A 16906-nucleotide genomic window follows, 5' to 3' on the forward strand; every position below is an offset into this window, starting at 1 on the left:
GTCACCACATTAAGACTGTGTCTTAAGAACTAGTTTGACTAACTAGCAGTTAACCAAGTGCTTATCAGTCTAACCTTTCAAATTCAAATTGGATCAATCACGTACATCTGCAAGATGTCTGTTAAAGATCGCTTCATCTGGAAAGCATCTGCTGTGTACAAACATCTGATAGACTTCTCTAAGATGTCAGTTTTACACACATTCTAAATCATAAACATCTTAAAGACATCTTTTAAATGTCTATTTGACATCTGATAGGTAACGTCCTATAGACAAAACTCAAAAAAAAAAAAACACAAAAAAATCTTCCAGAAGACAAATAGACATCTCTTCAAATAACAATACCCGTGATGTACGTGCTCTGATAGAGTCTATTTGACGTCTGCATTTAAATCTGCAAGACAATTTTTTTTAGAGTGTTTGCTCATCTGCAATACATCTATAGGACGTTTCCTCTCAGATGTCAAATAGAGGTTTAGAGGATGTCTTTAAGATGTTTCGAATGTATGTAAAACTGACATCTTTAAGACGTCTATCGGATGTTTGTACACAGCAGAGGCTTTCGAGATGAAGCGATCTTTAACAGACATCTTGCAGACGTAGCTTTGCTATCAGGGCGTTTTTATGTAACTGACTTTAAAAAGTTAGTCTTGCAGGAAAAAAAAAAAAATAGGTGTCTAACTTTTAAGACTAGTTTAAGCAGTTTGCAACCGGACACAGCAGAATTCACTCGACAGGATGTCCGTCACGGAGGGGTCCCAAACCAAACCGGGCGTTTGGTGGGAGGCGCGTGACATGGAACATGAGCGGCACGCGGAGTCCCGGAGAAGCCGGCGGGATGAGCGTCACGGCACCAAGAGTCCAGCGGCTGCACCGGTGATGTTTACCGGCGGTTTGCGGTCCGAGTATTAGCGTCGCGGTGCGTGAAGAGCGCGCGCGAGAGAATCATGAGCGTCGCGCTGAAGAGCTGGAGGGCCAATGAAGGACCCAAACACTTGATCACGGTGAGGATAGATTCAATCCACCGCTTACTGTCGTCACAGTATCCATACTGGCTCGTGCATTGAGCTGTCTGAGTTTGAGATCAATCAGTCGGATTGTTGTGTTTTTATTGTTTTGGGCAGATGGTCTGGATTGCTGCGAATGTCTTTCTGTTCTGGAAAACATTCATGGTGTACTTCAGCGAAGCGCAGTATTATTATCTACACAAGATGCTGGGGGTAAGAACTAGAGTTTATGTGTCAAGTTGTGTTTTCAAGTTTAGGGTGTGTGAGTTTTACAGGTCTGTACGTCTAGAGATAATAAAGTTTGTGTACTTTTTTTTATAGTGTAATGTATATATTTTGAGTTTGTTTTAGACTTTAACTTTTGTGTTTGTGTGTAGCCAATGAGATATGAGTTTGACAAGTGTGTGTTTTTGTAGAGTTTGAGTTATGTGTGTATGCAATTTATTGGTGTGTGTGTGTGTGTGTGTGTGTGTGTGTGTGTATGTACAGATGGTGTTTGTGTTTTTGTGTGTTGCTGTAGGATGGACAGGATTTCCACAGTACTCCTGAGTGAATCAGAGTAATTGTTGTCACATGTTATTGTTTAATGTCCTGGAAAGATGCTGCACAGGGACACACAACTTTCCGTAAACAGACCACACTTGTGTTAGCTAAGACTTTTACACATTTATGCCAGAGTTGGATAATTGCAGCAGTTTTACATTGTCTCTCTCTCTCTATCTCTCTCTGTGTGTGTGTGTGTGTGAGAGCTGTAATCCCTCATATGTAGCAGGGCAGTGGTGTTTCTGTATAGAGCTGAACAGGCGTGTAACAACTCGCTCATCTCTGTACAGGAAACAATGATCAAACACTACTGCAACTCACACACATACCAACACCCACATATATAGAGATTTTCTGCTTGATTTATTTCACATTTAAGTCTTTAGAAAGTGCAAAAAAAATAATAAAATACTTTAGATTAATATTTCAAGTAAAAATAATTAATATTTATTTGATTATAGCTATTTCTAGAGGCTGTCGTAGAAAAACAACATGATTTTTTTTTTATGTTGTTTTAATTTTCTCACACAGTATGAATTAGTTTTAAAATATATGACTGCCTTTATATTTCAGGAACGGCTGCTTTCGTGTCATTTTCAGGGTCCTTGACATTAAAAAGTGTAAAAACACTTGCTCTAACCCATGTGTATGTGTTTCTTCAGCTTGGTCTCTGCATCAGTCGAGCGTCGGCCTCCGTTTTAAACTTCAACTGCAGTCTGGTGCTGCTGCCAATGTGCAGATCGCTCCTTACCTTCCTCCGAGGATCTCAGCGGGTGAGACTTTGAGAAATTCTTATATTTATGCATTTATGACAAGTCTGTGCGGTTGCATAAATGCACATTGCATATATATGCTGCTTCAGATGCTGTGTTTGCAGTGAAAAGTTGTCCGAAGATTCAAAGACATGTTGCTGCCATGCTGAATGAGGGTTGTTTTGACTTTCTGACTCTTTCTCTTTCTGTCAGGTGACCGGTAGACGTGTTCGTCGGCTGCTGGATAAGAGCAAGACATTTCATGTGGCATGTGGAGTCACAATCTGCATCTTCTCAGGTGAGAAACACTCAATAGCGACCATAGTTTGTGTTGTTTCAGCATAGTCTGGTATACGGGTAGACATGAAGTGACCAGCCACAGTTTGCTTGTTGTACATGATATTTAGGAGGTTGTTAAATCTGAAATTGAAAACTGTGAGAACAGTTATGCTGCAAAATGTCTAGTTTACTTTCTGTAAGGTGTACAAACTTTGTTAAATCATGCGACTACTTCCTCAGAAGCATTATTGTAGCAGCCTGGAAAGGTTTTTAACATGATTTTTGATTCGTGTCATTGAACTTGTCATTTTGAGAAAGCTCTTGCCATTGTTGTATATTAATCATAAGACTCATAAAAAAAATACACAACAACAATAAAAACAACACACACACACACAGCAGATTACACTCGCTTCACGGGGGAGGAAGAACAGATTACTTGGGTTGAGTCACTAGTCTGTCTGGAAGCACTCTTTGTGTGTATTTATGAGTGTATGTGCAATATTATAGTCAAGTAAAACAATAAAAAAAAATACATTTTCATTACGGGGAATAAAATAGTTAACAAAATATAAGTTAACTTAAAATTAAATGTAACAAATTATGCTTTTTTCACTCTAAAACAGAGGTGCATAAACTCCGATTAAAGAGGCCTACGACCAAACACTTCCAAAAATAAAAGCACAAAACCTGTGCTAATTGACAGAAACCAAGTTGACAAAAAGGCTGAATCCAAGATTTGGTGATAATACAGCATCACGACAGATTTACAAGCAATTTTTTAAAAGGCTGGTGATTTTTGACTGGAAAACACCAAAGTAGGTAAAGGATTTTCAGCACAGCACAAGGGTAATGTTTTATTTTTATATTTTCGTTTTAGTTACAGTTTTTGTATTTATATATATACAGGTCCTTCTCAAAAAATTAGCATATTGTGAAAAAGTTCATTATTTTCCATAATGTAATGATAAAAATTAAACTTTCATATATTTTAGATTCATTGCACACCAACTGAAATATTTCAGGTCTTTTATTGTTTTAAATGATTTTGGCATACAACACATCAAAACAAAAAACAAAAAAAAAAAAAAAATCTCAAAAAATTTGCATATCATGAAAAGGTTCTCTAAACGAGCTATTAACCTAATCATCTGAATCAACTAATTAACTCTAAACACCTGCAAAAGATTCCTGAGGCATTTAAAAACTCCCAGCCTGGTTCATTACTCAAAACCGCAATCATGGGTAAGACTGCCGACCTGACTGCTGTCCAGAAGGCCATCATTGACACCCTCAAGCGAGAGGGTAAGACACAGAAAGAAATTTTCTGAACGAATAGGCTGTTCCCAGAGTGCTGTATCAAGGCACCTCAGTGGGAAGTCTGTGGGAAGGAAAAAGTGTGGCAAAAAATTCTGCACAACGAGAAGAGGTGACCGGACCCTGAGGAAGATTGTGGAGAAGGACCGATTCCAGACCTTGGGGGACCTGCGGAAGCAGTGGACTGAGTCTGGAGTAGAAACATCCAGAGCCACCGTGCACAGGCGTGTGCTTTTGAACCAGAAACAGCGGCAGAAGCGCCTGACCTGGGCTACAGAGAAGCAGCACTGGACTGTTGCTCAGTGGTCCAAAGTACTTTTTTTCGGATGAAAGCAAATTTTGCATGTCATTCGGAAATCAAGGTGCCAGAGTCTGGAGGAAGACTGGGGAGAAGGAAATGCCAAAATGCCTGAAGTCCAGTGTCAAGTACCCACAGTCAGTGATGGTCTGGGGTGCCATGTCAGCTGCTGGTGTTGGTCCACTGTGTTTTATCAAGGGCAGGGTCAATGCAGCTAGCTATCAGGACATTTTGGAGCACTTCATGCTTCCATCTGCTGAAAAGCTTTATGGAGATGAAGATTTCGTTTTTCAGCACGACCTGGCACCTGCTCACAGTGCCAAAACCACTGGTAAATGGTTTACTGACCATGGTATTACTGTGCTCAATTGGCCTGCCAACTCTCCTGACCTGAACCCCATAGAGAATCTGTGGGATATTGTGAAGAGAAAGTTGAGAGACGCAAGACCCAACACTCTGGATGAGCTTAAGGCCGCTATCGAAGCATCCTGGGCCTCCATAACACCTCAGCAGTGCCACAGGCTGATTGCCTCCATGCCACGCCGCATTGAAGCAGTCATTTCTGCAAAAGGATTCCCGACCAAGTATTGAGTGCATAACTGAACATAATTATTTGAAGGTTGACTTTTTTTGTATTAAAAAACACTTTTCTTTTATTGGTCGGATGAAATATGCTAATTTTTTGAGATAGGAATTTTGTGTTTTCATGAGCTGTATGCCAAAATCATCAGTATTAAAACAATAAAAGACCTGAAATATTTCAGTTGGTGTGCAATGAATCTAAAATATATGAAAGTTTTTTTTTTATCATTACATTATGGAAAATAATGAGTTATAGTGTTATAATCTAATCTATTTACAAGTACCAACATAAATAAATAAAAATAAATATTGTAGTATATTAATTATTAATATTCACTTAAAAAAAATGAGGTGCATAAGCTCAGATCTGATAAGCTGAGGCCTATGATCAATCAGTTTCAAAAACAAATATAAAAACTTGCGTTAGAAAACAAACTGAAAAAAGATAGAATCCAATTTTTGATAATAATATAGCATAATGAGAGATTTACAAGCATTTTTTGCCCATTTTGACTGAGGTCCTGAAGTGTAACAATGTGGGGGGAAAAATCCCCGAAAACATACAAAAATTATCCCCCCCCCCCCCCCCCCCCCCCCCCCCGTTTTTTTTTTTTTTTTTTTTTTTTTTTTTCTTGAAGAAGTTGTTATACCCCGTGTGAGCAAAGTCAGTACGTTTGAGATTACATTAACTAGCAGTTTCTGGAGAAAGGAAATCCCCTCTGGGTCAAAATAACCAGAACATGAACCAACATGAAGGCCAACTAAAATAAAGCTGGTATGTTGTTGTCTGAGAGTTTGACCTGGTAAGTAACTCCGTCTAGTGTTGCACTGAAAGGCTAGACGGTTTTGCTGGCCAACAGGTGTGTATGTGTGTGTGTGTCTGTTTAGAACACAGGAATATTCCGAGGGATTCCAAGCTGGTTTTTAAATTGTGTCTGAGACCCCCCCCCCCCCTCCTCCCCATTTCCTGTCTCAGTGCACTTTGATCTTGTTCTAATTACAGAGGCATTCTGTTACCATGACGACTGCAACACACAATCACACACAAGAGCTGCTGAATAGACGAACTGTCTTCCACACATGCTTGACGTATGCTGTCATCGTGTGTGTGTCGATGATGTTTATGTGTGTGTTGGTGTTTCTGTCTGCAGTGGTTCATGTGAGCGCTCACCTCGTGAACATGGTCAGTTTCTCTGTGAGATATTCAGAGGATTTCCCTGGGCTCAATGTCGCTCAGTATCGAGGACAGGTAACACACACAGACACTCACATGGACATCTTCTGTGTTTAGAATAATTAAAATGTTTTTGCAAGGGCGTAGGTTTGATTTTGGCATTGATGGGGGTCTCTTCTGCTCACCAAGGTTGCATTTATTTAATCAAAAAATACATCCATTCTTCATTCCTCCAGTCTTCAGTGTCACATGATCTTCAGAAATCATTCTAATATGCTGATTTGCTGCTCAAGAAACAGTTCTGATTATTATCAATGTTGAGAACTGTGCTGTGTAATATTTAAAACTGTGTTAATAATATGTTTTTATCTCTGTAGGATCCCAGAATTCTCATCATAAGCACAGGTGACTCACCTGTCTAGATCTCCCTTCTTTATTTCCACATCAGTGTGTTGTGTTTAATATAGTGAAACCGAAATTATGACGTGTAATGTAGGATGATTCATTGAAAAGCCTGTGGACACACTCCTCTAACTTTGTCAAATTTGTTTCCTTTTATTTATGTGTTTAAATATCTATTTAACTGAATATTTCAAACACAACTTAAAGTAAACATTTACAAAAATTCTAAACATGATTTTGAATTGCTTATATTTTTAATTTATTTAATTTTAATTGCTTATATATTTAATTTATTTAATTAATTGTAGTAGTATGCACTTTTGCCATTTCTATTATTATTTATATTTTTAATATTACTATTTATTGTTTACCATTAATAATTTTAGTAGTAAGTACTTAAACTCATTTCACTTAGTTGCCAAGGCATCATTTCTAATTTTATTTTAGGTTTAAGTGTTATTTTAGTATTATTTATATGCAATTATAGTTTATATAAATTTTTTTTTGCTATGTGCTTGTCATTTTTATTAGGTTTTTATTATATTACTGTTTGTGTTCATTAATTTTTATTTCAGTTTTAGTGTAGTTTAAATGTTTATTTACAGCTAGTAATTATAGTACTTCAACATATATGTTTTTTTCAGTTTGTTGGCAAGGCAATCTTATATTTGATCTTATTTCAGCTTTATTTAATTTGACAAAATATGTAATATACATCATACCCTTTGTTGGCTCTTCTCTCAGTTCCTGGAGTTACGGGTGTTCTGTTGGTGCTGGTGTTGTTTCTGATGTTTACAGCGTCGTCTTACTGTATTAGGTGAGAACCTCTAACCTGACTCTGACCCTAGTGTCCTCTTCCTAAACTTCACACACACACACTCAACAGTAATTACTAGCTGGAGGGGTTCTTCCGCTCTGATTGATCTGGGGCCGCTGGGCCTCACCTCTCCATTGTCCTGCTATAATTGAGGTGCTTTAGTTCACTTTAGGACACTTCAAGAGCGTCTCGTTCAGTCTAAGACACCTGAATGCTGTGCCACATGTTCTTTTATCTCCCTCTCCTTTTTATTTGAGTGCAATTGTGTGTGTTTTTCTCAGAGTCTCAAGCTACGAGATATTCTGGTACACTCACAACCTCTTCATCGTGTTCTATGTTATTCTGATGGTCCACGTAGCGGGGTGAGTTCATCAGTGTATTTACTTCAAACACATACAAACAAGATTGTAAAAATATTGTCATGCATTTGTACAGAAAAATCCCAGATTGCATACTCTCCATTTTAAGTAGCATGCATGATTAGAATTAGTGTAAATATGCATTAAAATATTATGAAAGAGTTGCACGGATAGTGTGCTGTTTCTAGAGTGTGTACTTAATGCATGCTTTTTGTGTTCTATTATTACCCACAACCCACTGCGTTATGAAAGGAAGGTTTGAGATGGGTTTTTTTTCTCAACAAATTTGGGTATGTCACATAAAATATTTAGCTAAATTAATTTGTTTGATTTTTTTTTTTATGAAATTGTGATTTATTTATTTTTATTTTTTTTATAAACATGATTTCTATTGGTTTTAAAAAGTCTTAATTCACCCTTTCAAAATGAAGGCATTAAAAAGGTCTTAAATCAGAGCAGTAAGTATTAAATTCATAAAGTCATGGCAATAAATGTGAAATGCATTCCTAAAAATGTATCGAAATCTTCTTTTGTATTATTTGTCTTGTTTTCCAATGCAAATATCTAAACATCCTTATATTACTTCTCAAGTAAATGTATCTTGTTTAAGGATCTTTACATTTACGCTGGAAAACTAGCACTTTTTGCATGAGTTCAGAAGAATCAGTAAAAGTTATTTCCATATCTTTAGTAGTTGAGAGCAGAGTAGCAATTTTTTTGTAAACGAATTAAAAACTAATGATGATCTGTTGGAAGTTCTATGCAAATTGGGATTTTTTTTTACTTGTATGCTTTATGTGATATGATTGACGCCTCTCTGTCCAATAGGGGAGCTTTAAAATATCAGTCCAACGTAGAGACCCACCCACCTGGCTGCTTGCACAACAATCTCAGTTCATGGACCAATCACAAGGCAGCAGGAGAGAAGGGGGCGGAGTCTTCAGGTGCACCTCAGACAGTTTGTCAAGAAGAGGCTCATTTTCAACCCCATTTTCCTCAGGTCTGTCTGTCTGATTAAATATGATTTAAATAATTGTTTCTTTCATGTTGTTGTTTTTATATGTACATCTGTGTGTGTGTGTGTGTGTGTGTGTGTGTGTGTGTGTGTGTGTTTTAGACGTGGCTGTGGGTCTCTGCTCCTCTCTGCTTGTACTGTGCCGAGCGGTTCTATCGTTTCATAAGAAGCAGCGCTGCTCCTGTTACCATAGTTTCTGTCATTAGTCATCCATGCAGTGTTGTAGAATTGCGCATGCTGAAGAGTGGCTTTAAGCCCCGCCCTGGACAGGTGAGCCCCGCCTCCACACAGTTACATTAAAGTTTGTTTACAAAGCGTTTAGAATTTTTACAGGGGAAATACAATGAAAATCAGGACTTTCCTTGCTCTTTTTAAATTAAAGAGTTCCGTCTACTGTGCTATCATTCAAAATCTCCGGGTCAATTTTTTTTTGTTGAAGAAATTAATACTTTTTTACAGCACGGATACATTAAATTGATCAAAGAAAAAAAGTGACAGTAAAGACAATTATAATGTTATAAAATATTTCTATTTCAAATAAATGCTGTTCTTTTGAACTTTCTATTCATCAGAGAATCCTGAAAAAAATTAGTTTTTCATATTGCTTATAATTAGATATGTTTCTTGATCAGCAAATCAGCATATTAGAATGATTTCTGAAGGATCATGTGACACTGAAGACTGGAGTAATGATGCTGAAAATACAGCTTTTTCATCAGAGCAATAAATGACATTTTACAATATATTCACTTAGTTAAGTTATTTTAAATAGTAATAGTATTTCACACCTTTATACTGTTTTTGCTGTATGTGTTATAAAATAAATGCAGCTTTGGTTAGCAGAAGATCCTTCTATCAAAAACATATACGTGACCCTGCACCATAAAAGCAGTCTTAAGTCGCTGGGGAATATTTTTAGCAATAGCCAAAAATACACTGCATGGGTCAAAATTATAGATTTTTATTTTATGCCAAAAATCATTAAGATATTAAGTAAAGATCATGTTCCATTAAGATATTTTATAAAATTCCTACCGTAAATATATCAAAACTTAATTTTTGATAAGTAATATGCATTGCTAAGAACTTCATTTGGACAACTTTAAAGATGATTTTCTCAATATTTAGATTTTTTTGCACCCTCAGATTCCAGATTTTCAAATAGTTGTATCTCGGCCAAATATTGTCCTCCTAACAAACCATACATCAATGGAAACCATATTTATAAATGTATAAATCTCAATTTCGAAAAATTGACACTTAAGACTCGTTTGTGGTCCAGGGTCACATATGTATAAGGCCAGTTTAATATACATGTTAAAATATGTTATATGTAAAAACACATATTTAACGTCAAAAATGTGTTTTTTGTGATGTTTTCTCTAGTACATCCTGCTGAACTGCCCGAGCGTGTCGTCATTTGAAAACCATCCCTTTACTCTTACCACAGTGAGTCCGTTTGTGTGTATTACTGCATTCCAGTCATGATTGTACTCATGAGATAAATGCACATGAATATCACCGCAGTGCCATAATTACCAGTGAGGAACTCAGGAATTTATTTAGGCGCCAATTTGGGTGCGTCGATGAAAGCATCATGGCTAATTGGAATTGGCTGTAATCACATTTTAATTGCACGTTGACATGTTTTTATTCAAAGTGACTAGCAAATTATAACAAATGTTATTATTCTGAGTACGTGTGTGAATCATAGTTATGATTTCTAAATGCACAAGCAGGACCTGAAAGCAGCATATGAACATATGCTTAATGCTGAAGGCATTTTCAATGATGTAATGCTGTTGAAGATTGTTATAGTATCAAATTGCACTCTCTTTCAAACAAAACATTCCATTAGAAAGCATTTTTGAAACATGCAAATTTTAGTAATAAACTTCTCCACACTTACACACTTAAAACCTTTGCATTCTCTGCCCAGTAAAAACTTTGTTACCGACTCATACACTTTACTTAGAGACTTTCTAGCCGCAGGGGTCTGTTTCCTTTAATGCATGACTGTGCCTGATCCTCACCCTCAATCCCTGCTCTCTGTGTGTCCTCAGTGTCCGACAGGGAAGAACCAAACATTTGGTATTCATCTCAGAGTGCTGGGAGACTGGACCTGTGAGTACACACACACACACACACACACACACACACACACACACACACACACACACACGTGCATGATAAATAAAAGAGCCTGTGATCTATATAACCCAGTTCAAAGGTTTCTGTCAGAATGTGTGGAGTTTGGATTAAAACACACTCTTACACACACGTTTATGTTTGCTCAGTCTTGTGTCCCCTTTCCATTATGTCATGCTTTAGAGATACCAGTTCCTGGAAGAAAAACACACTTAACAAAAGAAATACACAATGCAAATACACACACGTTTAGTGGGTGATAAAACAGGCGACAAAGAAACTGCTTTAAACCACATAGCAACGCACTAACAGCCATCTAAAATACTCTGAGTTTGCATAGCAGTGTCTTAAAAACCACAAAACAGAACAAATTAGCAACTACTTCTCAAGAGAAACCCGTAACAACTTCATGCTGTAGCATGTGGAAGACAGTTTCTGCCACCGAATAAAAAAAAAAAAAAAAAATTGCAACTTTTTATCTCACAATTCTTTTTTTTCCTCGCAATTGCGAGTTATAAGGTCAGAATTACGAGATACAAATTTGCAATTGCGAGAATGAAAGTCAGAATTGTGAGATGTAAACTCACATTTGCAAGTTAAAAAGTCTGAATTATGGGGTATAAAATCAGAATTGTGAGATTAAAAGTCCTTTTTTTATTTTAAAAATATGCTTAAAACTTTTAGAGTGCCTTAGCAGCCACATAGCAATGTGATAACAATCACTCAGAACACGTTTTCTAAAAATATAGTTGCTAGTTTTTATTTGTACATATGTTGTTGATTTTCTTTTGTCTGTGTTCTTTCTCAGCGAGATTTTCTCAGCTGCTGCTTCAACAGTCGAACAGCTCCGAGATCCTTCCCATGATGCAACAGAGGAGATATCCCACGTAAGTCTGCTGCGTTGTGGGAACAGTGTCAGGGGCGTTAATGAAGGTCACGATCCCTCAGTATACTAGGAAGTGACATGTCATGACCCTCTGACCGCATCATTTCCTGGGAAGAGACAACTGTTTTCCGGCGTTGTGTGGGCGGGGAGTCAGGTGACAGGCTTTAAAAAGCCTTGCCATCCAATCCGAACGAACGACATCATTTCTTTACATAAAAGTGTTTTTACAGTGGAGCAGTGTGTGTACATATCCTCATCCTGTGTGAATGTGTGTGTGTGTTTCCTTTCTGTTGCCATGTGCATCTGACTTATCTGTGTGTGTGTGTGTGTGTGTGTGTGTGTGTGTGTGTGTGTGTGTGTTTCTTTCTTAATGTGACTGTCTTGTTTCATTAATGAAAAACCTTCAGTGGGTGTAGCACGATTCACGAATAGTATTCTCTGATTGGTGGGGTGGTTGTCAGATCTGTTTGTTATAGCATACTACCTGTACTAATATTTCAGAATGTATACTGTGCATAATATGCTAAATCTCTCCATGTAATACCCAAATGACCTACTACATTTGTCAAAATGTGCCGTATGCAGCTAGAGCACAGTGCACAGAATACTGTATCCAACAATGCAATGCAAAAAAATCTTACTTGCTTGTTATTTGATTGGACCATTAAGAGATTTTACACTAAATTGAATTTAGAATGCAAAATAAGCAAATAACCATATATCATTTCACATACTTAAAAAAAAAAAAGTATATTCCCAGCTATCAGGGAATGTTCTCAGAATGTCTCCAAAGTTCTTCCAGTAACATTAACATTTTTTAAAAGTTATTTGGTCTTTAATAATGCTCTCAAAACATTATTTGTACATTGTTCATGGAACGATTTAGTTTCGTCTAACATTCTAATGTTCGTCTTACATTTTTAAAAATGTTTCCACTTGTTTCAGAACGTTCCGAGAAAATTCAAAAGTAACGTTCCCGTAATGTTTGCAAAAGGATAAAATGGAATGTTCGCTTAACGTTTCCAAAAACAACATTTTCATAGCTTAATGTTTTCATAACGGCTCCTAAGAATGTTTTACAAACGTTCACACAGAACACATCTTCGCATCTAAAAATAAGAGAAGCAGCACTCTTTAAAGTGAAAAAAAAAAAAAAACGCAGGGCAGAATGCCGTCTCCGACCATATTGCTGTCAAATAAAACAGTTGCCATGCCAACTTGCTACTGTAAACAAAACGCTTGCCTTCGGGGGTCTTCTGATTGGTCCGTAAGCGACGCTGTGTGTAAAAGTTTAAATTCTTTTAATTTGAAACAGTGTCTTAAAAACGTGGCACTCATGTGCGAGGCACTACAAAAGACGTTAACGCAACAGTCATACATGTTTGTTGGAAATAATAGAAAAGTAGTGCATTGAAATTAAAAAATGCGTTAGAAATGGCCCCTTAGACCATATTTTGTTAGTTACTGTAGGTACTGTGCAGTAGGCAGAAATCAGTATGCTAGTATTATTAGTTATGTTTGGAATGGAATTCTAGCGTATTGCATATTGCAGTAACGTACTATAGTTTGCATACTGCTGAAATAGCATGAGTAGTATGGAAGTGTGTTTTTCTGCCCACATGCAACATCTCTAATCTCACTGTTTGTTGTGCTTTCTCGTCCCACCCCAGAGTGCACGTGGATGGTCCATTTGGCAGCCCCTCAGAGGAAGTGTTTAATTATGAGGTCAGCCTGTGTGTGGCGGGAGGGATCGGAGTCACGCCGTTCGCTTGTGTTCTACAGGCGCTCTTGTGAGTGAGACGACCTGTCACTCACCTCAACTGTAACATCAGATCATTCTTAAACACTTTGGCTGTGTTCTAAATGGAACACTAGTGTACTGCAAACTGCACAGTACACACTGCATACTGCATTCCTCTAGAACAGTAAAAGTCAGCTATTACGAATATATTTGTGTAAATCTCTCCAGTGTTTTTAACATATGCATACTGTATAGAAACAGTGTAAATCAGCAGTACAGTGTCTAAAGGTGTTGTTGTGTGTGTTGCAGTGATGACTGGCGTCAGTATAAGCTGAAGAGGCTGTATTTCGTTTGGGTCTGTAGGGACCTTCAGTCTTTCTATTGGTTTGCTGATCTATTGTGTGGCCTTCATGAGAGGGTAAACACACACACACACACACACACAAAGAGATCATTTGATCATTTAGAGGCAGTAGACTTAATAAGGTTAAAAATGCATGAATATGTTAGAAAAATACTATAAATATAGACACTTTATGCCGTATGCATGAAAGTTTCAAAAGGCTATACCGCCACCTACTGGCTGATGTTATGCATATGTTAATGTCTAATGTGAAAAATCTTAAAATGTTCTTTTTCTAACAGTTATTGTCCTCTCTCTGTAGCTGTGGCGGGACAATCGTCCAGATTATCTTAATGTTCAGCTCTACCTCAGTAACACTCAGGGGTTACAGGTGTGCACTTTATTCTCATTTTATTACTACTTAATTATAATTAATTTATAACGAGTTTCGTAGATGCAAGCTTTGCTTTTTTGTTTTCAGAAAATGTAAACATCTAGTTGATTATTTTAGATTAAAATATGCATATATCAGTTGTCATACTGAAGTAATTTCTTGCCTTGTGTGTTTTGAAGCATCAGCGAGGAACGCTACCGTTTCTTGAGCTCCAGGCTTCGGATTGGTCGACCAAAATGGAAACTCATTTTCCAGGAAATAGGGAGAGCCAATCAGCTGTGAGTGTGATTAATTCATCCATTATTGGCTGAAATAATGTAGTTATGAGGGCCACTTTAATGATTGCAGTAATCAAAAATGATGATGTGTGTGTTTGTTCTGCAGTAAAAGAGTGGGGGTTTTCTGCTGTGGACCCAAAGGGATCTCTAAAGCGTTACACACCCTGTGCAATTCAAACCCACACACAGAAACTGCATTTGAGTACAACAAAGAGTCCTTCAGCTGAGGGACGCAAACAAACCCATCGTTTACTGCCAAAATAAAAAGCCATTAGAGGCTGTTTCTGTCACTGAGGAATGAAGATAAGAGAGGACAAATGTAGATGAAGATGTCTGCAGCTCATGCACAGCATCCTTATCTAAAAATGAATCCTCAGACGAAGGGACGGAAAGCCGGTAAACAGTGTAATGAGATGGAAAACTTGCACAGTTACATTCTTATTCAGGGAATATTTGTGATTCTTCATGAACCTGCACAACCCTTGATAAAACCTTACAGGAACAGTTCACGCAAAAATGAACATTTGCTGAAATCTCCTCACCCTCAGGCCGTTCGAGATGTAGATGAGTTTGCTTCTTCACGGGAAGTTTGGCAACAGATTTGGAGAAATGTAGCATTGCATCAGTGTCTCATCAATGGATGCTCTGCAGTGAATGGGTGCCGTCAGAATGAGAGTCCAAACAGCTGATAAAAACATCACAATAATCCACAAGTAATCCACAGCACTCCAGTCCATCAGTTAATGTCTTGAGCTGAAAAAATCCATAATAACATTAACTCCAGTGAAAAAGTTCATTTTCTGTTGTTTCTTACGTCTAAATTTTTTCGCATTTAAGTTGGAAGCAACTGTTTGAAGTTAGAACGCCTCGATGGATTTGTTTCTTATAAACATGCACCTTTTTGCTTCTTCAGATGTGAACTGATGGACTGGAGAGGTGTGGGTTACTTGTGGATTATTGTGATGTTTTTATCAGCTGTTTGGACTCTCATTCTGACGGCACCCATTCACTGCAGAGCATCCGTTGATGAAACACTGATGCAATGCTACATTTCTACAAATCTGATGAAGAAACAAACTCATCTTAATCTTGGAAGGTCCTGAGGGTGAGGATATTTTTAGCAAATTTTCATTTTTGGGTGAATTATTCCTATACAAACTATATAAAAAGCACTAGATCACCAAAAAATGAAAATTCTGACATCATTTACTCATCATTTAACATATTGTCTTGGCTATTAATAGCAGGTTTTGGTTTATTTTATACCTTTACAAATACAAACTTACATGCAAATCATTTAAAGTATATGTTTTTGTTTCTTTTAAAATATTTATTTCTTATTTCTTTTGTGTTCTGTACAGCATTATTATTCATATTTTATTAGGACAGAAAATGCTCATGTCATTGTTCTGAATGAACTGCACTGTTATTATATCACCACTGCCAAAGAGTTCATTTAATCACTTTTTCATTTTAATATTACTTTGTATGTGAATTATATATAAACACATAAAACGTAAGTGCCACAGTGATTATACAAGCACCATAAATATCACTGGTTGACTAGAGACCTTAGTTGTGTTCAGAAAACTGTGTACTATTTATTCATTATCATGCAAAACAGAATGCATTATGCAACAATAAGCATTTCAAACAATAGTATGCAACAATAATGTCATATGACCTCACTATGTTACATTTTTAATTGTTTTGGAAATTTAAATTGTTATTTTGCATTTGAAATTAAGTTATTTTAAAAGCAAAAAACATAACTTCAGACAGATTGCAGAAGGAAATGTTAAAATTTGGGGTTTATTCATCGCACTGGAAACTGAAAGTCAAGTCAAGCGCATTGCATTATGTGACGCACTATTTTAATCACTATATTTTTATTGCATACTGCACTCTAGCAGTCAAAAGTTTGGGGTAAGTAAGACTTTTAAAAATGTTTTAAAAAAGTCTCTTCTGCTCACCAAAGCTGCATTTATTTGATCAAAATATATTGTGAAATATTTTTACAGTTTTAAATAACAGTTTTCTATTGTAATATATTTTAAAATGTAATTTATTTCTGTGATGCGCAGCTGTATTTTCAGCATCATTACTCCAGTCTTCAGTGTCACATGATCCTTTAGAAATCAGTCTAATATGCTGATTTGCTGCTCAAAGAAACATTTCTGATTATTATCAGTGTTGAAAACAGTTGTGCTGCACAATATTTTGTGGAAACAGTGATACATTTTATTTCCAAAGATTCTTTGATGAATAGAAAGTTCAAATGAGCAGCATTTATTTGAAATAGAAAGACATTACAAACGTCTTTACTGTCACTTTTAATCAAATTTATTGCATCCGTGCTGAATAAAATCTTACTGACCCCAAACTTTTAAACAGGACTGTATGTAGTGCACATTACATACTATAGCATACTATAGCAAGATTCTGAACGCAGCCCTTGTTGCATGACTCCAGTTTAGAGGCGAGACCTTGTCTCATTTGTCACATGACCTGGGTTATGTTGTGTCTTTTTTCTGTCAGTTTGGCGTATCTGTCCTCGCTGGCACGTGTTAC

General features: G+C 36.8%; 1 protein-coding gene across 2 annotated transcripts; it reads left to right on the forward strand.

Moving 5' to 3' along the window:
* Window positions 1–650: 650 nt before the first annotated feature.
* LOC109077079 (NADPH oxidase 4) lies at window positions 651–14937 on the forward strand. Of its 2 annotated transcripts, XM_042771587.1 has the most exons (18): window positions 662–1004; window positions 1125–1220; window positions 2213–2323; window positions 2516–2600; window positions 5930–6027; window positions 6330–6357; window positions 7099–7171; window positions 7453–7533; window positions 8359–8530; window positions 8648–8815; window positions 9932–9994; window positions 10609–10669; window positions 11502–11580; window positions 13250–13369; window positions 13630–13738; window positions 13986–14054; window positions 14235–14335; window positions 14442–14937. In XM_042771587.1, the coding sequence occupies exons 1-18, from the start codon at window positions 948–950 to the stop codon at window positions 14560–14562; spliced, it is 1692 nt and encodes a 563-aa protein (XP_042627521.1). In that variant the 5' UTR covers window positions 662–947; the 3' UTR covers window positions 14563–14937. The 2 variants fall into 2 exon arrangements, with proteins under 2 accessions (XP_042627522.1, XP_042627521.1); XM_042771588.1 differs by lacking the exon at window positions 8648–8815 and having other exon boundaries at window positions 651–1004.
* Window positions 14938–16906: the final 1969 nt, after the last annotated feature.

The sequence above is a fragment of the Cyprinus carpio genome, chromosome A15 (assembly GCF_018340385.1).
Source record: "Cyprinus carpio isolate SPL01 chromosome A15, ASM1834038v1, whole genome shotgun sequence".
Lineage (NCBI taxonomy): Eukaryota > Metazoa > Chordata > Actinopteri > Cypriniformes > Cyprinidae > Cyprinus > Cyprinus carpio.